At 34.1% G+C, this 27,311-nt stretch overlaps 2 protein-coding genes across 3 annotated transcripts in view; both read left to right on the top strand.

Annotated features, from left to right (window-relative positions):
* The window catches only part of LOC6036821 (membralin), a 208,478-nt gene that overhangs the window by 177,346 nt on the left and 3,821 nt on the right, over nt 1-27,311 (top strand). For both annotated transcript variants that reach the window (XM_038259194.1, XM_038259193.1), the window contains exons 10-11: nt 5,663-5,762; nt 24,606-25,569. In XM_038259194.1, the coding sequence (XP_038115122.1) occupies nt 5,663-5,762; nt 24,606-25,569 (1,064 nt within the window). The remainder of the gene's footprint in view (nt 1-5,662; nt 5,763-24,605; nt 25,570-27,311) is intronic.
* LOC6051584 (larval cuticle protein A3A) lies at nt 4,308-5,037 on the top strand. Its single transcript, XM_038259195.1, has 2 exons — nt 4,308-4,367; nt 4,425-5,037. Exons 1-2 carry the CDS (start codon nt 4,356-4,358, stop codon nt 4,908-4,910), a joined length of 498 nt encoding a protein of 165 aa, XP_038115123.1. The 5' UTR covers nt 4,308-4,355; the 3' UTR covers nt 4,911-5,037.

The raw sequence follows: 27,311 nt of genomic DNA, 5'->3' as shown, positions 1-27,311 counted from the left end.
CCGCTTGTATTTCGGCAATTCCCGGGAAATTTACAAAATATCCGGGAAACGGGAAATATTTTTTCCCGGGAAATTCCGGGAATTTTTTCCCTCGGACGGGAAATTGGACGCTCTACCTAAGTCCAATCCTTGTGAAGATACAGCGGTTTAAAAAATAAAAGTGTTGAAAAAACAGAGGGTTTGGCCATTTTTTTGTGTTTTTGCCATTTCTATATGACAGACTTGATTTTTCAGTCTCGTAAATATTTTTTACCGAAAGGCTCGTCCGAATTCTGCTTGCTCAATTCTTAGTGGAATGCCCGTATGTTTAGTCAATACACCATTTAAATCAAAGGAATGTTGAAAAGTAATACTTTTCGAAACAAGTGCTGATAAGTTCTACTTTTCGGAATCCATTTCAGTGCTGAAAGGTAGAACATTTCCGCATTTATTTTGTAAAGTGTTGTATTAGAATCTTTTATTTTTGGTGGGGAAAAGAAGACCGTTTCGTCGTTTCTAGAACAGTGTTTCTCAAGGTGGAATTCCCTCCTGTGGGGAGAATTTGACCATGTTTTGGTGGGGGAATTAGGAAGTACATAAAATTTAATTTATTTAAACGTGTTTGCAAAAAATATTTTATCTGGTGCTCTCTTTATCATTACAAATAAATTTCAATGATAGGGTTATTATAAATAACACTGTCCAACAAAATTTCTGCGCAGGTTCAACTCTACACAGAAAAAAAAGTAGAATTTTGGAATGTTGAAAATTTGGTAGGTTGAATATTACCTTTTTTTCGAGTAATATTACATAAAAAAATGTGTAAAAATGTGAACCTGATGAATATTTATCAAAAACTGATGAAAATTTATCATTTTCTGGGGTAATATTAATCATTTTTTAGACACAAAATCTGTCACCATTTCCTGATGAGTATTACCATCATTTTTTTTCCTGTGAAGGGGAAGCAGAATGGAAAATAAATACCTTTCAATATCAGTGCTGAAAAGTTCTACTGTTTTCAACACTTTTATTGAAAATAGTAGTTTATGCAACAAGTTGCAAAAGTCGTCAGCACAAGTCGTACATTTATCCAACGAGGATTACCGAGTTGTATAAATACGACGAGTGCTGAAAAATCAAGTTTTGCAGCGAGTTGCTTACAACATTTTTGGCAATTCCGAAAAACAAAAAAAATGGAATTTTATGTCAAACATCCATGTGTTTATTAAATTCATCGTTCAAAACAAAAAATATCAAAAAAATTTACTAGAAAAATACTCAAAATTTAATTTCTTACAATATTGCTATCAAGCGATCGGAATTTGTTCATACATTTTGAATGTAAAAACATTTTTTTTGAAAATACTCAAAATTTTCACAAACTTTGTATTTTCGAAAGAATACGGACCATCCACAAACCACGTGGACACTTTTTTGACATCTCAAACCCCCCGCCCCCTCGTGGACAATTGTCCATACAAAAAAACTTTTTTATGGAGCGTGGACAAATGCCATAACCCCCACCCAAAGTTGTCCACGTGGTTTATGGATGGTCCCATACTTAAAATTTAGTTTTTTTACAATATGGGTATCAAACAATCTAGATTTTTTCATACATTTCGAATGTAATAAAACAAATTTTAATAATAAAAACTTTCACAAAACTACGTATTTTCGAAAACCTCAAATGCTACCTTTATCTTGACAAACTGAAATTTTTAGTCTTTATTTCAAAAAATGTTGTTATTACATTCGAAATGTATGAAAAAATCCAATCATTACGTAGTTTAGTCAAAATTTTGAGTATTCACAAAAAATGTTGGTTTTACATTCAAAATGTATGAAAAAAAATCTTATCATTTGATACTCATATTGTGAAAAACTGAAATTTTGAGTATTTTCTTAGAAATTACGTAGTTTTGCGAAAAAATGAATATTTTCAAAATAATGTTGTTATTATTACGTTCGAAATGTATAAAAACATTCCGCTTATTTAATACCCTTACGAAATGGGTAACTGAAATTTTGAGTATTTTTCCGAAAATACGTAGTTTTGTGAAAATTTTGAGTATTTTAAAAAAATGATCATTTGCTACCCATGCTGCAAAAAAATAAAATTTTGAATGTTTTTTTTTCCGAAAATGAGTAGTTTTGTGAAAATTTTGAGTTTTTTCAACAAATGTAAAATTTGAAATGTGTGAAAAAAAAAACGATTTTTTGATACCCATATTGAAATAACTAGTTCGTCCATCCCGGGAATTCCTGGGACAAAATTCTCGGGATTTTTCCAAATCCGGAAATTCGCGAATCCCGGGATTTTTCATGATTTGTCCCGAAAATTCCCGAAATTAAATAAAAAGAACAATTTATAGTCTGGAAATTCAGATTTGGTTGTGGAAATAGATGAACAGTTAATACCTCATAATAGATGATAATTTTAAAGCATTATAATTTGTATTCGGCATATATCAGCATGATTTGGTTTATTAGGGAAAACTGTTGAAATTTAAGTTTACCGATCTGCAAAATGACTAGCGCTTTAAAAAAAGATTGAGATATCTAGGAATATTAATGATTTAGAATTTAAAAAAATCAAATCAACTTAGCCATTTTTTGCATGATGTTTTGAATAACTTTGGTTAAAACAGGAGCAAAACAAAACAATTTCACAGAACACCGATTTTTAAATTTATTGCTCTAAAATCTACTTTCCTATTCAGACTGTATTCCTGTTTTTTTCCTAGTTGGCGGTTGTAGCTTAAAGATTATTTGTAAAATATGTTTTTTTTTTGCAAAAGTTTTTTTGTTAAAGTTGAACTTTTCAATACAAGTATCAAAAAGTAAATTTTTTATTTTTTTTTTTCAATTTTAACGGTGAGTTTATTTAACACATGTATGTTTGCAAAAACTCCATTCAAAAGGCGTTTATTCAAATTCAAAACTTATCTTAAATTTTACAATGACTGGTGTCCTTTCATTTGTTGTCGCCTCTTGTTTTAAAAGATATTTTCAAATAAATTTTTCAAGTTTTTCTGATCATGTCATATTAAAAATAAATATATTTTTATAAGTTTATTTAAATTGAATCAAATCCAAATCACAACAAAGAACAAAAAAAACATATTTTAATTCCCTTTGAGCAATTTAATACTTGTCGTCCTTGTTTAGACTGAAGAGTAGATTATCGCCACTTAATATGATTGAGCTATTTGTTATTTTAAGCTTCACAAACGTAACAAATATAATAAAAACATAGATTTTATGACTGTTTTATAAATTTCCCGGGATCCCGGGAATTCCCGGGATTCCAAAAATATTTTTCCCGTTTCCCGGGAAATTCAAAACCCGAGAAACTTGACGCCCCAGCAATAACAATTATTTTTAGGTTTTGTTTTAGAGAACAAAAACGGTATTTTCAAAATACAGGAAAAATACATATTTTAGTGAAAACTTTCATGTAATTATAATTGCAACGGATAGCTGCCAGCATCCCGATTTCAAAACACTACAATTTCATGATTTTTCATACGATCATAGCCAATGTCTCCCATATAGCCAAAAATCCCGTAAGCTCTGTGCTTCAGTTCAGTTTTGCATCCCCCATATGCGGTGCTAAACCGAGGCATGACTGTAATCAAGTTGTGTATTGAATTCTCGAAGAGAAATTTCCATTTTGTTCAATAGCTTGGTTTCCCTAGGTTTGGAAATTTAATTTGTTTTATCAAACTATGATAATTATTCATGCATTTATACCTACAAGTTCGAAATCATGGGAGGAGGGAGGAGGGAAATGCGGCTCTTGAAAATTAGTCTTGAAAATTAGGAACGAAAAAGGTTGAGAGATATGCTCTAGAATTACAGGAAAAGTAAACAGTTTCAAGGCGGAATTGCAAAAAGTTATTTTTTCAGCACTTGTATCTAAAAGTAATACTTTTCAATTTTGTTTCGATTTGAACGGTAAACTGATTAAACACGGTGTAATTCTATAATATGGTCTACAAAACTGACTCGTTAATGGAAAAGTCACACGATTTGTCAGTCAGCGCACTTGAAATTTGATACCCATGCAAGCTTAAAGCTCACCGAACCTTCAATGGTCTCACATATCATGCAAATTTGTGTGAATGAAACGCCTTCATTGTCAAAGTTGTTGAAGATGGTACACCGAAATCGGATTCTCATCTTCATTAACACAATGTTGCCTTTCTAGTGCAACCTTAAGGTGCTGCCGGTCCCTTTGTCGTTCTGTGTTAAATCTAACAGTTCCAGACTGATGATCAGCCGTTTGTATAAAAATGGAGTGCATCTTCTCGGAAATCATCACAACCTGACCTGCTCTTCTGAGAACAGCAAGTAAGAAAAGTTCTACCATCATGGCTTTTAAGGTAAGCTCTTTTTTGTTGTTCTATACAATCTTGCTAATAACTTGACTCTCCCATCAGTTCCTGATCCTCGCGGCCATCATCGCCGTAGCCAGTGCCGCTTCCCGTCCGCTGGGCGACCGCTACGACGACCGTCGCTGGAACCGACCCCAGGAGTCTCGTCCCCAGGACGATCGGGATTCCTCGTCGTCGGATTCAGACTACTCGTACGGCTACGCCATCCGGGACGACTGGACCGGGGACTGGAAGAGTCAGCACGAGAGCCGCCAGGGAGATCGGGTTCGGGGCCAGTACCGGATGATGGAGTCGGACGGAACCGAGCGGATCGTGGACTACAGCGCCGACGACTGGAACGGGTTTAACGCGGTGGTCCGCCACGAACCCGAGTGGCGCCAGCATCCGGTGCGAGTTGTGGAACTGCGTCCGCTGGAGCAGCAGCAGCAGGTTCTGCGTTACCAGGATCGTGCGGCCACTTCCGATGCGCACATTGCGCTGCACTCGGGACCACAACCGTGGTCCATTTCCAACAGAGTTCGTCATAACTGAGGAAAGGATGGATTGGAGTAGGAAGACCAGGCTAACGATGATTGATCTTGAACTGATAGGTTAGGGAAGATTGTATTATGAACGATTTGGGGAATAAAACGCTTCATTGGAGTACTCGAGTATTAAAATAACGATTTTTTGATATTTTCAAAGAAAGTAATATTCTCTCCAAAACTCTGGCTTCATCTAGTCCTCGACAACTCACCATCAACCACACCGAATCGATCTGTCGTCGATATTGTCCCCCTGTCCCACCTTCAATGTTCGCAAATCCGGCCACTTCACCGGCTGGCAGGATTTAGTTGAGCAATCAACCGGGCTATAAATTCAAATTTGTCTTATTTATGGCCAGCCACCGCCGCAAACCGAGAGGAAAATGAACGTCGATAGTCGCCGCCTCTAGTGCTGCTTGGTGACGATTGAATCCCATCAATTTCGGACGGATCTCTTCCTCCGGATTGGCAATATCGTGGCGTGGCGTGGGAGGAAATGGTTTGTTGTTGTCCCCCGTCCCTTCCTCCCAACTCCTTTGCACGGGAGTGATGGAGCTCTAATTGCTCCTACCTGGGGCGCGCATCCTATCAAGTTTGGAGAGAGAGATTGTGTCATTTAGTAGCCCATTTCCTTGCTCAAATTTGATTGTTGTACCTGTTGGGGAAGGAAGACGGCGAACGAAATTGGTTTTCGTTTATTTATGAGAGTTGCGTAATTAATAGTTTTTTTTTTTCCTTTCGATTTTTCTTTACTTGCAGATTCTTCTTCTTGTACCACTTTTCGTTCTACGCGTACCACTATCGTTTCAACGGGCAGTACAGCAGTTTGTCCCTCTTCACGTCGTGGTTGTTCATTCAGGTGAGTTTTGGAAACCCTTTATCCTGGTTAGTTAGTTAGTCAGGAAAACTTAGAATCATTATTAAATAATAATTTAAATGAAATTATCCCGATAATTTTCGGGATTTTTTTGTTTAATGGTAAAAAATATATTGAACCATAAAAAAACATATTTTGCACATTTTATTATTAGAGTAGTTCTTTACAAAATCGGCTGATATCGACCATTTTTTTTTATTTGGCTCAAATTTGTTTGGGCCTTTCCTATTACCAAAGAAGCAATTTTGTGTCATTGATTCACCCATCCAGATTTTTCTTACCGAATTCGGTTGTTAAAAAATCGGTAAAGTTTAGATCGGTAAACCATCGGTCAAAATGAACAAAATGTTAACAAATTTCGTTTGTACGATGAACAAAAATGAACTTCATTACAGAATTTCGGTAACTTTCTACCGAATTCGGTAATTTTCAGTTTACCGAATTGTTGAGCTGTTGATAATGGTGTACAAATCTTCATAAAATTTTTGGCAGCTGTTCATACAAAAAATGTACGTGAATATTCGAAAATCTGAAACTTTTGAAGGAATTGTCTGATCACTTTAGGGACCATCCATAAACCACGTGGACACTTTTTTGGGAATCTCAACCCCCTTCGTGGACATTTTTTTATGGAGCGTGAACAATTTCAAGCCCCCCCCCCCCCCCTGGGGTGTCCACGTGGTTTATGGATGGTCCCTTTCAGTCTTCGGCTAAAATGTAGCCATTGATGAGGACTTTAAAAAAAAAGGTGTATGGAATTTTGTTTTGTGCGGATTTTTTAATTAACTTGTTTCACACAAATTCAATTTCCCACTGATCATATTTCTTTTTTAATTTTTGATTTTTTTAATATGTTTTAGGTAGAGCGTCCAATTTCCCGTCCAGGAAAAAAAATCCCGAAAATACCCGGAATTTCCCGAAAAAAAAATTCCCGTTTCCCGAAAAATTTGTAAAATTTGTGTTTATCTTTACCAAATTGGATGAAAATATAATGTTTTAAGTTATAAATTTATGAAGCACGTGAGCTACCAAGGGCGTTAGAGGGTTAAATATGAAAAACATATTGTTTAATTTCAACCACTTTTACACTATGAAAATTATTTTAATCTAATTAATTTATAAGGCCATATAACCATAAAATTAAAATCATACCATAAAGGGAACAATGAAAAATCATTATAAAACAACTTCGAATCCTATGAGATTTACTCAAAGAATGCAACCATGTTTCAAAAACTCGCTTCAAATAGTTTAGAACTCTTGTTGTGATTTCATGAAATAGTGTTTCAATTTAAATAGTGCTAGAAATTAGATGTTTAAGGCAAATTCCATGATTATCTATTTATTCAAAAGTTTAAAATACTTGTTCTGGAATAACTTATTTGGCATAAAAAACAATATTTCTGCAAAAAATATTTCCATTTCAACTTTTAGGTCACTGAGACAAATTTAAAAGCAATTTTATTGTTGTGGAGCATAGATTTTCACTGTCCAAACACCTTTGAGCAGTTCTCTAGAATTTCGGTCATTCGATTTTTTTTTGTATTTTTTAATCCGACTGAAACTTTTTTGGTGTCTTCGGTATGCCCAAAGAAGCCATTTTGCATCATTAGTTTGTCCATATAATTTTCCATACAAATTTGGCAGCTGTCCAAACAAAAATGATGCATGAAAATTCAAAAATCTGTATCTCTTGAAGAAATTTTTTGATCGATCGGCAAAGTTGTAGGTATGGATACGGATTACACTGGAAAAAATAATACACGGTAAAAGTTTTTTTGTGATTTTTTATTTAACTTTTTATCACTGAAACTTGATTAACAAAAAACACTATTTTTAATTTTTTTATTTTTTGATATGTTTTAGAGGACATAAAATGCCAACTTTTCAGAAATTTCCAGGTTGTGCAAAAAATCTTTGAACGAGTTATGAATTTTTGAATAAATACAGATTTTTTTCAAAAAATTGAAATATTGGTCGCAAAAATTTTTTGCTGTAAAATCAGATTTGCAATCAAAAAGTACTTTAGTGAAATTTTGATAAAGTGCACCGTTTTCAAGTTAAATCCATATTTAGGTGACTTTTTTGAAAATAGTCGCAGTTTTTCATTTTTTAAAATTAGTGCACATGTTTGCACACTTCTGGAAAAAATATTTTTGAAGAGCTGAGAAAATTCTCTATATTTTGCTTCTTCGGACTTTGTTGATACGATCTTAAGTTGCTGAGATATTGCCATGCAAAGGTTTAAAAACTGGAAAATTGATGTTTTCTAAGTCTCACCCTAACAGCCCATTATTTTTTAATGTCGATATCTCAGCAACTAATGGTCCGATTTTCAATATATGAAACAATTTTCCGATCTTTTCGAAAAAAATATTTTCAAAAATTTTAAACCAAGACAAACATTTTAAAAGGACGTAATATTGAATGTTTGACCCTTTTGAAATGTTAGTCTTGATTTGAAAATTTAGAAAATATTGTTTTCGAAAAGATAAGAAAATTTCACGTTTGTTTCATATTTTAAATTAAAAATCGGACCATTAGTTGCTGAGATATCGACATTAAAAAATGGCGGGCTGTTTGGGTAAGACTTAGAAAACATCAATTTTCCTTTTTTTTTAACATTTGCATTGCAATATCTCAGCAACTATAGGTCGTATCAACAAAGTCTGAAGAAGCAAAATATAGAGAATTTTCTCAGCTTTTCAAAAATATTTTTTCCAAAAATGTGCAAACATGTGCACTTATTTAAAAAAATGAAAAACTTCGACTATTTTCAAAAAAGTCACCTAAATATGGATTTAACTTGAAAACGGTGCACTTTATCAAAATTTCAGTAAAGTACTTTTTGATTGCAAATTTGATTTTACATCAAAAAATAAAGTTGAAAAATTTTTGCGACCAAAATTTAGATTTTTTGAAAAAATCAGTATTGATAAAAAAATTCATAACTCGGTCAATGATTTTTTGCACAACCTGGAAATTTCTGAAAAGTTGGCATTTTATGTCCTCTAAAACATATCAAAAAATAAAAAAAATTAAAAATAGTATTTTTATGCAAATCAAGTTTTAGTGATAAAAAGTTAAATATAAAATCACCAATTTTTTTTACCGTGTATCATTTTTTTCCAGTGTAGTCCATATCCATACCCACAACTTTGCCCAAGACACCAAATCGATAAAAAAAATCCTTCAAAAGATACAGATTTTTGAATTTGCATACATCATTTTTGTATGGACAGCTGCCAAATTTGTATGGGAAACTATATGGACAAACTAATGATGCAAAATGGCTCCTTTGGACATACCGAAGGCACCAAATAAGTTTCAGTTGGATTAAAAAATACAAAAATAAAAATTGAAGAAAAAAGACCGATTTCGTAGAGAATTGCTCCTTTGTTAAAAAAAAACATCCTAACAAAAAATACAAATACTTTTTTTGATTTGGTACGATTTGAAAGACAGTAATAAAAAACTAGAAATTTTTATATTTTCTCAAAGTTGCATGCTTTTTTACAAGCAGTCAAACCATTAATTGATCCTCACACTCATTTTTACCTTTCAAGTTTCCGTTCTATGCAATTCTGTTGCAAAATATTAATCAGAAACAGGATGAGAATAATTTTTGTTAAATTTCAAATTTCCTGGGAATTCCGGGATTTCCCGGGAAATTTGTTGAAAATTTCCCGTTTCCCGGGAATTTTGAAATTGGACGCTCTAGTTTTAGGAGACATAAAACCGTTAATTTGATCCGTAGAGAAGTATGGACAAAAACTTTGCCACCGACTTTTATTTTTTTTCAAATGCTTCCGGTTTTAAATCTCAAATCAACTTTGTAATCGAAAAGTTTTAAAGACATAGCCACTTTAAATTTAAATTTAACTAGAAATATTCCCATTTTTCGTAATTTTTAATTAGTGTCCATAATTGTCTATTCCAGAAAAAAAATCTGAAAGTTCTGAAATTTCCAATAAAAATTGCTTAAAAGGCATTGATGATTGGACCTCTGGCTGCTGAAATACAGCGAATAAATGAAACAGAAACAAAGTTATTAAAAACTAACGGCACATTTTTTTTGGCAAAAAAAAATTTTTTTTTTTAATAAATCCTAGCTTGGGGCAAAATTTTTGTCCATACATTTCTATGGTTCAAAAGTTGCGGTTTTTTGTCCCGTAAAACTTATCAAAGAATTAAAAAAACTAAAGCATGCTGATTTTGGGAAATTAAATTTATGTACATATTGAAAAATTGATAATTTTTAACTTAATCTTTAACAAGATCATTTAAATTTTAGGTAAAATTGTTAAAAACTCATTTTTTTTCCTCAAATCCGTTGAAACCTCTTTTTTAAATAAAATTCTCAATTCAAAGTCCAACTAAACTGAATTCGGATAACGAATCAAAAGTTTTCACAATTAATTGCAATTTTTCCTACTAAAAATTAGCATTAGCATTAGCATTTGGAGGACGCCCCACCACCGGAAGGCTCCACAACGCTTATTCCACTGTTTGGTGTGGTTGTGTTAGACCCTCATCCGATACCATGTCTTCATCTTTTGATGAGTGTGTAATACAACCCAGGGCATAAGGGGGTCCTGGCCGGGTCCAAGCTATCCTCAGGGATGGGGAGGATCGTTAGTAAACACCTATCTAAAGTGCGCAAGGACCCCTACGTCACCTTAGTGGTAGAGATGTTTGTAGCGAGGTTTTGGACTGAATGTTAGTAGGAGAGGTAGAACCCTAGGATACACCTCGAAAGGCATTGCGGGTTTTTTGTAACAGTATTCCAAATTCCAATCTTTGCTCACCAAGTCGTCAAGGCCTAGTGGTTAGCATTTTTGCTTTCCAATTCAAAGGACGGGGGATCGAACCCCGCCTCGGGTGACTTTGGTTTTTCGTTCATATTCATCATTTCAAATTTCTGTTTTCTTAACTTTCTCGTTGGGAGCAGATGGGAATCGAACCCAGAACCATTCGCTTACAACGCAAACACCGTGACCAGTCAGTTATAATTTTATGCTACCTTCTTCTGAAGGAAAATTGGTCAAAGAATCCAAAAATGCATTCCGTTTTCCGATTCAAACCCATGTTCATGGAGAAAATAATGACACTTTGAGAATATTAAAAAAATATTATTCATAAACATTTTTAATTATGGTTAACTGAAAACTTTTTCTACAAGTACTTTGAACACTTCTCTACCACGGTCACCGTACGAATTTAATTTGTACTCAACCTATAAAAGTCACCCCGGTTTACAGTACCGTTTTTTATATGAACAGCAGCCAAAATAGCATGGCACCTGGTATGGGTGAACCAATGACACAAAATGGCTTCTTTAGTCCTAGGGAAGGGCCCCACATAGTTAAAGCCAAAAAAAAAAAAAAAATCAAAAAAATAAAAATGGTCGAAATTGGTAGATTTTGTAGAGAATTACTGAATAAGTAGATTTAATTGTTTTTTGAAAATTGAAATGTTTTTTTTTTCATCAAATTATAGGTTATTTAAAAAAACTATTTTTATTATTTCAATTCTTTGTTGGCATAATGTGCCTCACAATAAGTCATTAACCGCTAAATTCCCCGCCTAACAGACGCACAAACTGCATCCAGTCCGTCAAGTACAACAGGCAACAAACTTCCCTTGCTCTCAATCTTACTCATCTGGGCAGCTTTCAAAGGCAGCACCACACCGGTGTGGAAGAAAAAATTCTCCTTTAATCCAATTAGCCCCGCGGGCTCTTAACAGCGCCCAACGTCCGTTCGAGAGTTGTAAAATTGCGCGGAAATCCTCTGGAAAAAAGGTGGAAAACAATACCACCCCTTCTGCCCGGCGAGGTGCGTTTCAAGTTGGAGGAAAACTTTTTCCCGCGATCGCGGCAAATCCAACAACGAGTTGAACGGATGAGCAAAGTTTCATCATTAATCAAACAATAAACGAATAATAATAAAACGCGGAAGTTCGTCAATATTTCTCTTTTTGTTTCGCAGTTGTAAACTTTTTTTCTCCCACCGAACAATCCAGAAGTGCAACAATCCTGTTGTCTTCTAAAAGGATTGTAACTTTCATTTTTTTTTTCGCTTCCGAAGACGAGCCACCAAGGAGGGTGCACTTAAGGATGAAGAGCAGCTTTATTTATGAGTTATGAGAGAGAGGCAACAGTTGCCAATTATAAAACAATACATCATCGAGGTGCTAATAAGCTAAAAGTATCTACCCACTTCTAGGGAAGTGCAAGATTATCGCGACGAGGCAGGGGAAAATGATTGGAAATGGCGATGTTTAAGGGAGGATGCTGGGGGGAGGTTTCGGACTTCGTCTGGTGCGGATTAAGGTGCACACTTAATGGCCATCGGAAACGGTCGGAAACTTGTTGCAAAGCGGGGATGTTGTGCCCTCTTCATTTTAATCCTTAAATTGACATTAATAAAGGTAAATTTTGTTGTAAAATTTGTGATACAGAATACTTTTTCTTTGTTTTGGATGATCACTTTGTTTTTTTTTTTCAACCAGATGGGATGATGCTTTTTTGTCGTTTAATAAATTAAATTTTAATCTCTTTCGATTCTTTTTCTTACAAAATATTTTTTTTTGCATTTTTGATACCGTCAGTGGGGGTGAATTTCTTAATAACAAAAACAATTTAAAAAACATCGAAAACCTTTTAACGTAGATTTGTTCTTAGATAGTTTAATAACATTTTCCCAAAATATGGTGGATTTCGATGAACACTACCTTAAATGCCAATAGTTTGAAAATTGACCCAATCTCACCCCTTAGAGGGGGTGACATTTGGTCAAATGAAACTAAAATGATGCTCAAGTATAACGATATGGTAAAAACAAGTCATCCAACAGTGTTTCTTGTTCGAGGGAATCGAATTGACCAGCTACAATATTTGAAGTGGAGATTTTCAAACATTTGGGTAGTTTTGGAGTCTCGTGATTCATAGCAAAGGCATTCTCTTTCTATCATTCCTTCCCTTTCGTCGTCAATGCGCTCTCATCAAAGATTCTTTCTTCTCCCGATTTTTAAATCAACATTACTTTTGACAAAAAAGTCATTTACAATAATATATATTTTTTGTTTGATTTTATTTGATAAGTTCTAGGGGAGTTTTAATTTATTCATTTTGATTAGTTTTTTTTTCAAAAATAATCAATTAACAATTTCGTAATTCCTCGAACCTAATAGAGTTTTCGATTTCCTTTCAACTATGACTTGTACTATAGTTCGTTTTGATTTAGTTGGATATTCTAAAAATGGATTTGCCAAGAGAAGAAAAAAATATTAAATAAAAGCCATGGAAATTTGCTAACGAAATTGAAAGAAATAATAAAGCTTAAAACTAGTTTTTTTTTTTTTTTTTTTTTTTTATTAGGCCCTAGCGCAGCCAATGGAGCGGCCGTGGCTGACTGGTTACGGTGTTCGCTTTGTAAGCGAATGGTTCTGGGTTCGATTCCCATCTGCTCCCAACGAAAGATTGGCTGCGCTAGGGTCTGATTAGATTAGATTAGATTAGATTAGACCCTAGCGCAGCCAATCTTTCGAAGGGATCCTGGAGAGTGCCTTAGGTTAGATGACGCCTAGCACTCTTCTTGTCATTTATTAACATTTGTAGTGCACCATTGCATCGGAATGCATTGAAACATCACAAGCGTTAAAGCGGCCAGGCCTACTGCGTAAAGCCGTATCGCAGAGATGACTCGTAATTGGGTTGAGTTTGAGCACTGAGTGTTCGAACAACAACACAATTCTGAATCGACAGGGGGGGGAAGAAGCGTGGGGACACACCACCATACGCTCCGAGATTTGGTTGTATTCGGTGGGAGCACCATGCTAAGAAGGTTTGGTACTCCGGGACCCTCTGGGATGGGACATTGTATTTCCACGAATGCCCTGGACACTATTTGCCGTGGTTATAGCGCCACAACTCGCTCTATTTAACAGTAGTCCTAATTCCAGTCCAAGCTTACCAAGTCGTCATGGCCTAGCGGTTAGCATTTTTGCTTACCAACCCAAAGGACGGGGGATCAAACCCCGCCTCTAGCGACTTTGATTTTTCGTTCATATTCATCATTTCAAATTCTGTGTACTTAACTTTCTCGTTGGGAGCAGATGGGAATCGAACCCAGAACCATTCGCTTACAAAGCGAACACCGTAACCAGTCAGCCACGGCTTAAAACTAGTTTTTAATTTAAAAAACAAAATTGCAATCAAAAAGTTTTTTTTACCGATTTTTGATAAGTGTACGGTTTTCAAGATATAGTCACTTAAAATTTAATTTTACATGAAAAAATCCCATTTTTTTATTGTTTTAAATAGTGCCCTTGAATGCCGTCTATTTAATATGTTTACAATTTTTTTTAAATAGTTCAGAAAATTACCGCTGAAATACAGCAAAACAAAGAATCAAGCAAATGGAAGTTTTTTAAGTCTCATCCAAACTTTCCCACATTTTCAAATGCAAATAACTCAGCAAGTAATCGTCCAATGAGCAATGCTGAAAAATGAAACATTTGTAAAATTGTATGACCTTTTATGATTTTAATAAAAACTGTATTACGTCCATTTGAAATGATAGTCTTAATTCCTAAATGTTCAATATTATTTTCAACTTTACTCTCTTCGATTTATTTAAATTTTTCGATATCTTTAGTAGACAAAAAGTGCAAAAGAAAATGCTTTTTGAAAATATTTAAAATGCCCTAAAAAATTAAAAATCATTTTAAATGTAACATTTAATTGAAAAGTAATTTTGATAAAGTGCATCGTTTTTTAAGCTATAGCAATTTTAAAATAAAATTATTCAAACATATTTTATGTTTCAATTTTCAAAATTGGTGTCTCGATGATATCTCGGAAACCGTTGATCAGATCCTCAATGTTAAATAGTGAATAAAGTGTGAAATTTTTTTTAACGCTTTGAAAAATATGGGTTTTTGAAATCACGACATTCATTTCAGTAGGTTCAAATAATATGATGTACAGTATGTAAAAAAAGTATTTACACCCCTTGAGCACTATGCACATTTTGTGATGAAACATGTAAAAAATTTAAAGTTTGACAGGAACCTAGTACTACGTTTTGTTCAGAAACTCATGCCAAACATTTTGCTACAAACAGCTCATGAAAAGATGATTTCTATAAAAAGTTATATAACAAATACTATTACGAAAATAAAAAAGGTGCAAAAAAAGTTTATATAACTCTGGAAATTCTATATAAAACTTATCTAAACTTAATTTTGCAAACTTTTAATTCAACTAAATGTCAATATATTACCATAGAATTGCTAAATAAACATTTTGGAGTGGGTATAACACCGTTTTGGGGGTATTTGTATCGATAGAATAGATTTTTCGTTGGAATTTCGTACCAACCCAGAATTACGTCGTCGGAAAATCCGCCGGCATCCGAACCGGTCCACAATTCTTAAGTCAACCTATGTGGCATCGGAAAGGGCATAAAATTTCCGATCTTTTGATACCCATACATCTAGGTTTTCTATAAAACCCACGTTTTTAAATACCTGGGCAAAAAGTAAGTTTGATCCACGAGAACTAAAATTACGAAATTCCATTCATTTTTGGCAGATTGCTCAAACAAAACCATAACAACGTTTTTACCTAGGTATTTAAAATCGTGGATTTTATAGAAAACCTAGATGTATGGGTATCAAAAGATCGGAAATTTTATGCCCTTTCCGATGCCACATAGGTTGACTTAAGAATTGTGGACCGGTTCGGATGCCGGCGGATTTTCCGACGACGTAATTCTGGGTTGGTACGAAATTCCAACGAAAAATCTATTCTATCGATACAAATACCCCCAAAACGGTGTTATACCCACTCCAAAATGTTTATTTTGCAATTATATGGTAATATATTGACATTTAGTTGAATTAAAAGTTTGCAAAATTAAGTTTAGATAAGTTTTATATAGAATTTCCAGAGTTATATAAACTTTTATACTAAGTTGTTAGTAAACTTTATATTCAATCCAAATTATTTTATAAATCAGTCAAGGATGCCTATTTGAAGTTGGGAGACTGGATTTATGGTGATTTGTCAACAAATAACATTATTTATGTTAATTTTTCGAAAGGTGTACAAACTTTTTTTGCACCTTTTTTATTTTCGTAATAGTATTTGTTATATAACTTTTTATAGAAATCATCTTTTCATGAGCTTTTTGTAGCAAAATGTCTGGCATGAGTTTCTGAACAAAACGTAGTACTAGGTTTCTGTCAACATTAAATTGTTTAGATGTTTCATCACAATATGTGCATAGTGCCCAAGGGGTGTAAATACTTTTTTTACATACTGTACGCGCTTTTAAAGTGTAAGTCTCAATTTAAAAACATCTGATTTTTCTTAAGGAGTTGAGAAAATTTAAAAACTATTTTTTGAATAATTTTTTGCTTGCATTTTTGACAAAAATATAATTATTTTCAACAAATCATATTTTTTCTAACTTAACGTCCGTCATACCCTATTGCTAAAAAATTGGCAGTATATGTCTACTAAAACTAATCTAATCTAATCAAACACAAGCGCAGCCAGTCCGAAGAAAGCATCCTGGAAGAACATGTGATTAGATTACGCCACATGTTCTTTCTTGTCAATATTAATGATTGTAGTACATTCGAGCATCCCCGAAACGTATTACACTCATAAAAGCGGCCAGGCTTACTGCGTTGCATTAACCGCAGAGAGGATTCTGTGAACGGATCACATTTCACAGAATCTACAGGGGAGAAGGATGCGTGGACATACCGTAACAAACGCTCCGGATCAGTTTTGATGTGGTGTGTGTTTTGTATGTGCAGTTTTTGAGTCGAGTCGTTTTTGAGTGTCGTGAGATTTTGCAATTTGATCATATGTAGTATAGGGGAAGGGTAGGATAAAGGAATCGGATTAGGATTAAAATGAATCATATAGTGAAAAGTTATATACAATTGAGCATTGAATTTAAAAATAATTCCAGGAAGCTGCCAAATAATTAACTATTATTAAAAATCAAGTACTCTAGACGGTCCCATTGCTGAAGTTGTAATTTTAATTAGATTATGCAATTTGATTATATTGATATTGAGGAATTGTAGGATAAAGGAAAAGGAGTAGGAGAGGGAATATGAAAATTATAGTAGAAAAATAAATACAAATAAGTAGTAAATTTAAAGTTGATTCCAGGAAGCTGGAAAATAAATAACATTGTTTTAATGGACAAATGGTTCATATGGTTCCATTGCTATAATTGTAAAAGTCATTAGTTTATGCAATTTGATCGTTTATGGTATGGGTGAATGGTGGGATGAAGGAAAAAGTATTGGATAATGATTTATATGGAAATTACAATAAATAGGATTTATAGTGAATAGTGAATAGATATTAAGTGAAATAAGCATAAATAAGCATAACAATGTTTATCAACTTACCATGAGTTATATAATAGATTACCTTCATACCATGCTGAAACATAAAAAACAAACGTAAACAATAATAAGAAGGAAGGGAGAAAGGAATAGGGGGAAGGAAGGGGGATGCAAACGACGGCGACCAATCGAAAATTCTACAGACTTTTTTTTTCCAAGGTCTGTACAAGCCAATTGTGCCCTTACACAAAATGACCCTTCGTCATTTCCCTTCTGTCAAAAGCAGTGTAGGTCTACTAAAACATATCAAAAAATGAAAAAGGGGTTGAAGTTTGTTAAAGTGAAATTCTCTCAACGTTTTGAAAAAAAAAAACATTTTCAGATTTTTAAAATCAAGAACCAATCAAGTTTTTGAGATTCTAAATTATCCAGTAAAACGTTACTTGATCCACCGTAAGGTGGTTGATGGCTTCCTCACGTTTATAAAGTTTTTTTTTGGTAAAATGAATATTTGTAACCTACAAATGTCCTCTAAACATAATTTCGTTGCTACCGATAGGGTTATCAGATTTCAATGTTTTTAACGCGTAGCGCGATCCGGACATAATTTTATTCCAAATTTTTGAGGCTTCAACAAAGTGTATAAATAATACTTGAGAACTTATAACTTTTGATAGGGTTTTCAAATCTCCAACCTTTTAGACTCGTCTTTTTATTACATATTCAACGACATGTCGTATGATCGATCCGGACAACGTTGCAATCAAAATAACTGAGATCCGGCATCCAACAAGTGCCTGAACAAATGTGTATAATGTTGAAAGGTTTGTCAGATCTTCAACCTTTTGGACTCGCTGGAATGGTCATTAAAATACCTTTCTAAAATTGTAAAACATGACGAGTTTTCTTACAAAAAACCACCGTTTTTACAATCATACGGACATTAGTCTAAATCGATTTTGAGCATAGTTTTTGAAGTACTTAACTTAACATCATGAATTATAGATAGTGACTTATGGGACCCCAAGACGGGTTCGAATAAGGTCAATACGGTCAAAATCCGTTCAGCCAGTGCGGAGATAACCGAGTGACAATTTTTCGAAATTCCGAAAAAACGTATTTTTCATCGAAAAAAAAAAACCAGAAAAAAAAGTTTTTAAAACTCTGCCATTTTCCATTACTCAATTGTAAAAAAATTTGAACATGTAATTTTAAGGAAAATTTAATGTTATTTTCGAATCTACATTGACCCAGAAGGGTCATTTTTTCATTTATAACAAAAAAAATCATTTTAAAATTTCATGTTTTTTCTAACTTTGCAGGGTTAATTTTTAGAGAATAACAATGTTGTACAAAGTTGTAGGGCAGACAATTATAAAAATGTTGATATACAAACATAAGGGGTTTGCTTATAAACATCACGAGTTATCGCGATCTTACGAAAAAAAAGTTTTGAAAAAGTGTCTATAACGATTTATCAACGACGACCAACTTTTTCAAAAAAAAAAAAAAACGTAAAATCGCAATCATTCTTGATGATTACTAGAATTCCCCTTATGTTTCTACATCAAAATTTTTGTAATTGTCTGCTCTACAGCGATACTCTCAAAAATAACCCTACTAAGTTAGAAAAAACACTTAATTTTAAAATGAAAAATGTTGATCTAAATGAAAAAATTACCCTTCAGGGAGATTCGAAAAGTTGAGTAACGGAAAATGGCAGAGTCTTTAAAACTTTTTTAGTTTTTTCGATAAAAAATTCGTTTTTTTTTTCGAGTACGCCATTACATCGGGCGTACAATTTTACATAAAAGTCGCTTTGACACAAAATTTCTATCTCATCACCGTTTTAGGCTGCAAATGATTGAAAAACACCTCTTTTTTCGCATGTTCAAAAATGGAAAGGCTCGGTACGACTCCGTCACGAGATATCAAAAATCGGACCTCGGATTCATGATCAGGGACAAAAGATACCCCTTAGGACCCATCTAAATAGTCCTGATCACAACCTACAACTTTGCCGAGGACACCAAATCGATCAGAAAGTCCCTCCTCGTGATAATCGAATGTTTTTAAAGTGTTTTTCTATGTACTGAAAACGTTAACTGGACAATAGTTCAGTATTTGAGATGCAAGCAGGTGTTTTTTTTGCATGTGTTAGAAAATCAACTTTTCCCACAAAACCGGTAAAATTATAACACGCCCTTGTTTCATTCCACGACAAACTGCCCCAAAATAGATGGAAACTTTTCGACAAAAGTGCGTGTCAATTATTCAAAAGATTTTCACCAAGCGAGAGAGCACACAACCCGAACCCCCGCGGTCCGCCGGGGTGGTAAATAATCAGGAGTAATTCAAGGAATCGCTCAGAGCCATTAAACTTCTCCAAAACGGTGGTCCGTGTGCCCTGCCCTGCCCACTCACCAGTCAGTCAGATAATCGACCCAGTTTCAGCGGGCCCGGGCCTACCCAGAAAAAGAGCGCGCCGAAAAAATAAACCCTTCGACGTTAATTAAATCGACGACCGGTCGACCAAACACCGAATGAACCAGTTTTGTTAGAGGGTGGGGAAATTAAGGAAAAGTCAGTGCTCATCAGCCGGAAAAGTCTGTGCGATCAAAGTGCAATCAAATATTGACACTTGAAAAGTTTTTCCAACCACCCCCTCCACTCAATTTTTCCCCTCCAACTTTTGCTGGCTTCAGACTCAGAGGCCTATCCAATATAGTGTTGGAAGTCTCAATTTTCGGGTTTACTCAGAAGTGGAAAAGTTTTCTGTTCCACACACTTGAATCTTCTAGAGGAGGACGATTTCGTCCATCAAGTTTGGTGCTAGGAAATTTCTGCCCTAATTGATTAAAGGGAATCGATTGGATGAAAGTATTTATCAGAGTTGGAAATAAATAAGTGAAGCATTGTTTCTCAAGTTAAAGATTCTTTTAGCATCCTCATTTTTCCCTAATGAAATTTCCACATTAAAAGTGTGTAAACATCAAGTCATGAATACTTAATGTTCATTTCCCCGTAAAAAAAAAACAGACCGCACTTCCTCATTGCAGATGCTCATCATATGCCAAATTCGTTATTATTCATCAAAACATATCCAAACCAACTCCCATCATCATCACCCCCACCCCCTCCTCCTCACGTTGCAATCCCAGCATGATCACGTCATTTTCCTCATCGATAATGTTGTTGCCCGTCGTTTGCTCCTCCGCACTGGGGGAGCGGGGTAGAAGGGGGGAAAACCGTTGAAAACACACGGTTATGCAAATGACAGCCATTTGATGAGATTTTTTTTACTTCTTCTTCTGCTTCTTACGCAACCCGAAAAGAAGGTAGCGGAAGAAGGAAAAAAAACAACACACCAACTTTGATAGGTTTCTGTTCGCTTCCCCTCCCCCGCAAACACCTGCCTCCCCCGTTTTTTGGTGGTTTCGGAGGAAGGTTTTTTTTATGGCAGGGATGCCAGGCAAACGGTGATTTTTTCAAATTTTGTGAGAATTTTAGTATTTAAAAAAATTAAATTTCGCCGATAGAATTATTTAATCTATCGTTATCGTTATCGTCCCTACGATATTGTCCGGTGATAATTTTATCGATTAACAACCTTGCAGAAAATGACCAACTGGTAATTTTTATGATAAAATAAAGATTTGAATATTTAATAATTTAAGTTAAAAAAAATCCATTCCACGTATGAACAAAATGATGCCACCACTGCTTCCCGTGGCTCACTTCCACCAAACAACTTCCCAGAGTAGCCAGAGAGAGAGCCCATCTTGAGACTGGCTCTGGGATTTCTTTCACGTAATCGTCAGCCCCGTCACCACGCTGTCGCGAACTCAAAACCCCTCACCCAAGACCACAGGACCACCCCGACAAATATAATGAGAAAACGGAAACTGCTGCTTGGAAAACTATACACCGCGTAATCAATGGCACATCAGCGGCTTCCCAGGGTGACAAACCGCCCTCCCCTTCTCACCAGGTTTCTCGAAACGTCACGTTGCCATACCCGACGACGGCATCTCGGTCGGTCTTGAGATGTGTCCCGGAAGCACATGCAGAGTTATTTGAGACTAATTTTAAATTATATGCCAGCACCATCACCATCCTGCAGCAGCCACCTCATTTTCTTTGGCTTTGCGAAACGAGGAGGGTGCCCCTTGGATCTGATTTTCCTCAAGGTGGTGGTCGCATACGCAATCGTTGTATGAAATTTAGAGTAAACTAAATTTACAAACATTACTAATGTTACAAACCTAACAAACTATACAAACTTTACAAAATTTACAAAAATACCAAGCTGCAAAATTTACAAAATTTAATCAAATTACAAAATTTACATAATTACCAAAATATAAAATTTACAAAATTTACAAAATATATAAAATTTACAAAATTTCAAAAATAAAAAAACTAAATTTACAAACATTACTAATTTTACAAACTTAACAAACTATACAAACTTTACCAAATTTACAAAATTTAAATAAATAACAAAATTTACAAAAATACCAAGCTGCAAAATTTACTAAATTCAAACAAATTACAAAATTTACAAAATTACCAATATAAAATTTACAAAATTTACAAAATTTACAAAATTTACAAAATTTACAAAATTTACAAAATTAACAAAATTTACAAAATTTACAAAATTTACAAAATTTACAAAATTTACAAAATTTACAAAATTTACAAAATTTACAAAATTTACAAAATTTACAAAATTTACAAAATTTACAAAATTTACAAATTTTACAAAATTTACAAAATTTACAAAATTTACAAAATTTACAAAATTTACATAATTTACAAAATTTACAAAATTTACAAAATTTACAAAATTTACAAAATTTACAAAATTTACAAAATCTGCTAAATTTACAAAATTTACAAAATTTACCAAATTTACCAAATTTACAAAATTTACAAAATTTACAAAATTTACAAAATTTACAAAATTTACAAAGTTTACAAAATTTACAAAATTTAAAAAATTTACATCTTCTTTTGAATCTTTTGAAGGAATTTTCTGATCGATTTGGTATCTTGGGCAAAGTTGTAAGTATAGATAAGGACTACACTGAAAAATAACGATGCACGGTAAAAAAATTTGGTGATTTTTAATTCCACTTTTTGTCACTAAAACTAGATATGCACTATTTTTATTTATTTTTCAATTTTTTGTTATGTTTTAGGGGATATCAAATGCAAACTTTTCAGAAATTTCCGGGTTGTGCAAAAAATCCTTGACCAAGTTTTGAAATTTTGAATCAATACTGATTTTTTCAAAAAAATCGCAGAAAACTCGCACTTTATCAGAATTTCACGCGAGTACTTTTCGATTGCAAATTTGATTTTACATCGAAAAGTGAAGTTGAAAATTTTTTTGCTATCAATATTTCGATTGTTTTTAAATAATTCAGTACTGATTCAAAAATGTATAACTCGGCCAAAGAATTTTTTGCACAACCTTAAAATTTCTGAAAAGTTGGCATTGCTTTTCCCCTAAAACTTATCGAAAAATTAAAAAATAGTGTTTTTTTTTTGCAAATCAAGATTTAGTGACAAACAGTGAAATTAAAAATCACAAAATAGTAGTTTATGCAACAAGTTGCAAAAAAAGGATTTTTTCAGCACGAGTCGTACATTTATCCAACGAGGTTCACCGAGTTGGATAAATACGAAGAGTGCTGAAAAAATCAAGTTTTGCAACAAGTTCCATACAACATTTTTGCAATTCCAAAAAAACACACACTGAGTGAAATTTTATGTCAAATTTTCATTTTTTTTTGTCAATAAATCGTTTAAATCAAAAAATGTTGAAAAGTATTACTTTTCGAAACAAGTGCTGAAAAGTTCAACCCATTTGAGTGCTGAAAAGTAGAACTTTTCAGCATTTATTTTGAAAAATGTTGCTATTCGATTCTGTTATTTTTGGTACAGAAAAGTAGGCTATTTCGTCGTTCAAGAATGACAGGAAAAGTAAGTAGTTTCACGACGGAATTGCAAAAAAAAAAAAACGCATATCATTTTTTTTCAGTGTATTCCTTATCTATACCCACAACTTTGCCTAAGACGCCAAATCGATCAAAAAATTCCTTTAGGCTGGTACAAATATTTTTAAAAGTTTTTGTCACCCCCCCCCCCCCCCCTTCATAATTGGCCCGAAAAATCAGGGGGCAAAAAAAATATTTTTACAATAAACCTCAAAATTTAAATGAAAATTCATGTGCAACCAGCTGAAGTCAAATTAAAATACATTCTTCTGCGTTTAAAATCATTTTTAGCATGTTTGGGTTTATTAAAAAATCTTAAGATTTTTTGAAAATTTTCGATCAAAATCTTTTTTTTTCGATACAATTTTTGTTTTTGTCAGATCTTAGATTTTTTGAAAACTAATTATTGCAAAACAACTGAACTAGTGTAAAATGCATTTTAAAACACTTTTTTCATTTAAATGTAAAGACTATGGCTTGTTATTTAAATTTTTATATTTTTTTATTTTGTGCCCCCCCCCCCCCCTTGACCTCGGCCAGGGCCGAGGGACAAACACTTTTTTAAATATTTGCATCGGCCTTAATAGATACAGATTTTGCCAAATGCCAGCTGCCAAATTTGTAAGGAAATTATGTTGACAAACTAATGATGCATAATGGCACCGTAAAAGTTTCAGCAGAATTAAAAAAAAACATAAATTAAAATTAAAAAAAAGATCGAAAAAAGATCGATAAAGATCGACAAATTTTACAACATTTACACTAGTCTGGATTGTATTTGTTTTGTGAAACAATTTTGATTTAGTTTTAATTGGTTTCGCATTTTTTCTTAAATGTTGTTTAAATTTAAATTCACTATTATTAATTAAGAACCACCAGGATTCTTCAACCACATTAAACTTCATTGAAGAAATTGGAAATCTTGTTCCCAAAAGGCAACGATGACAAAAAAAGCGAGTAAAAGCTCGCTTTCCTCTCTCTCTTTCAGCCAGTTAAGTTTTATAATCTATAATCTTCACTACCAAATAAGCAGCATTATCTTCATCAAATCCATCACAAAGAAGCAACCGAAGGGGGAGGGGTCTATTGATGACTTTTGGAATTATAAGTACCAACTTCCTCTTTCTCCCTTTGAAAAAAAAGAAGAAGGAAGTAGGGAACATTTCGGTCACGTGAGCAGTGCTGGTGTAAAGTTCAGCGCACGTGGAATGTATAATTGAAACACGTGACACCTAGCTCTTTCTTTACAACCTGGTTGGTCTCTCTCTCTCTATTAGGATGATGAAGTGATTGGATGCTGCGTGAGACATTCGAAGCTTCTTCGCTGTGCAACAGGTTGACACTGTCATCAGCAGGGCACAAATAAGGGGGGAACTTGCGTCATCTTTGTTGCATTTTTTTAAACTTTGAAATATCTTCTTCTCCTTCCCCTTTCCAGCACTCGATGATCTACTTTTTCCACCACTACGAGCTCCCCGTCATAATCCAGCAGGCCCAGCTGCAGCAGATCATCCTGCAGACCCGCGACGGTCAAATCCCACCCCAGAACCAGGCCGGGGCAGCTCGGCCACCGCAGCAACGGGCCCAACCTGCAGCCGGTGCTGCAAACGGTCAACCCGGAGTAGCAGCAGCAGCAGCAGCAGGTCAGCAGGCACCTCTCCACAGGGCCGCCACCGTGTTCGATGGGATCATCAACGCGATGCGCTTCCAACGGTTCCAGCGCAACAACGATAACAACAACAACAACCGGAACATCCTGATCAGTTTGCCCCGGTATTACGGCTGGATGACCGTAAACGGGAATGCGAACGATGGCGGCGGCGGCGGCGGCGTGGTTCCGAACGGGTTCGGTGAGAATGCGGCCGGGGTGAACGCGACGATCCGGAACATTGCCCACAGTTTGGTGCAGAGTCTGAGGACGAACGTGGCCGCCGGGATGGAACTGCTCGGAAACATGAACATCAACATCAACTATAACCACAACACGTTTGCCCAGCGGCTGTGGTTCGGCTTCGGAGGGTTGCAGAACAACAACAACCAGCGACCGGCCGTGGGGATCCGGATTATCCGGCACGTGCAGCCGGGTGGGGTAGGAGGCGTCGGCGTCGTCACCGCCAGAAACCAGGAACCGGGTGGGGCGAGTGGTTCCAGCCCGGGCGGAGGACCCCGGCCACGGCCACTGAGCGGGGAAAGTATTGCGGCCTCGTCGGCGGTAGATCCGCGGACAAACTACCAGCGGAACTACGAGGCCAACAACTTTATCTTCCCGGAGGCAGTACTTACGCAGCACCAGCAGCAGCATCATCATCACCAGCACGATGGCAGTCCGCAGGGCACGTCGTCGACCGTGGACGTCGTCGGCGAGGTCGTGCAGGTGCCGGACAAGTTGTACAATATTGAGGGTGAGTTACGCGGAAGTTTGTCTGATTTTTTTATTCATTCATTTTCCTCAGTGAGGAATGGCTATAAAATCACCCGAAATTTTAACTTCTTAAAACACCTCCTAGATTTACCTTCACTTATACATATCGACTTAGAATCACTTTTTGAGCAAATGATTTTTTTCCACACGATTATCTCAGAACTATATTTTTTTAATGGTTCACCCATACAAGTCTCCATACAATTTTGGCAGCTGTTAATTAGAGTGACATTTCAATCACTTTTTTTAACGTTTTAATTTTTTGTTGTAAGGCGTGAAAAATTTCACAATGGTTTTACTTTTTGACATTAAATATTAAACCAATAGTTTCCGAGAAATCGTAATTTAAAACACAGAAAACTGAGAAAAATATACAATATAAAGGTGACAAGAAAAATTGAAAATTTTGGAAAATCTCAAAAATACCCCTTGGCCCGTTTCTCTAGGCAATAACAACAATAAGTAACTGTGTCAATTTTAGCCAAATCGGTTAAGGTTAAGGGGTCGCTTTTTATTGTTGAATTAATATGGGGAAAATAGCTAAAATGTATGGGAAGAACATCGCTTCAGGATTTTGGCAGCAGGTGGCGCAAGTCTCGCCCAAAAATGGTCAATAAGATGGCTCAATTTTGTATGGGAATTAGTATGGAAAAACTTTCTTTTCTACATTTTGATTTTTATCACTTTTATTTTCCTTTCAATTTTTCAAACCAACACCATTGAGTTGAAATTGCGAACATTCTTAAAAACTTTCCCTAAGCTGTCTTGTTCCTGTCAAAAGATACAGCGTGCTTAAAACTGGTCTAAAACTTGAATTCCGAGCAAAAAACAATAAACAGCAAAAAAAAAATTAAAAAATACAGAAATACAAAAATACAAAAATACAAAAATACAAAAATACAAAAATACAAAAATACAAAAACACAAAAATACAAAAATACAAAAATACAAAAATACAAAAATACAAAAATACAAAAATACAAAAATACAAAAATACAAAAATACAAAAATACAAAAATACAAAAATACAAAATACAAAAATACAAAATACAAAAATACAAAATACAAAAATACAAAATACAAAAATACAAAAATACAAAATACAAAAATACAAAAATACAAAAATACAAAAATACAAACTACAAAAATACAAAATACAAAAATACAAAAATACAAAAATACAAAATACAAAATACAAAAATACAAAAATACAAAAATACAAAAATACAAAAATACAAAAATACAAAATACAAAAATACAAAATACAAAAATACAAAAATACAAAATACAAAAATACAAAATACAAAATACAAAAATACAAAAATACAAAAATACAAAATACAAAATACAAAAATACAAAAATACAAAATACAAAATACAAAATACAAAAATACAAAATACAAAAATACAAAATACAAAAATACAAAAATACAAAAATACAAAAATACAAAATACAAAATACAAAAATACAAAAATACAAAAATACAAAAATACAAAATACAAAATACAAAAATACAAAATACAAAAATACAAAAATACAAAAATACAAAATACAAAAATACAAAAATACAAAAATACAAAAATACAAAATACAAAAACAAAAATACAAAATACAAAAATACAAAATACAAAAATACAAAATACAAAATACAAAATACAAAAAAAAAAAATACAAAAATACAAAATACAAAAATACAAAAATACAAAAACAAAAAAATACAA

Source organism: Culex quinquefasciatus, chromosome 3 (assembly GCF_015732765.1).
Source record: "Culex quinquefasciatus strain JHB chromosome 3, VPISU_Cqui_1.0_pri_paternal, whole genome shotgun sequence".
Classification (NCBI taxonomy): Eukaryota; Metazoa; Arthropoda; class Insecta; order Diptera; family Culicidae; genus Culex; species Culex quinquefasciatus.
The sequence above is the reverse complement of the archived record's forward strand: the minus strand, read 5'-3'. Positions and strand labels throughout refer to the sequence as shown.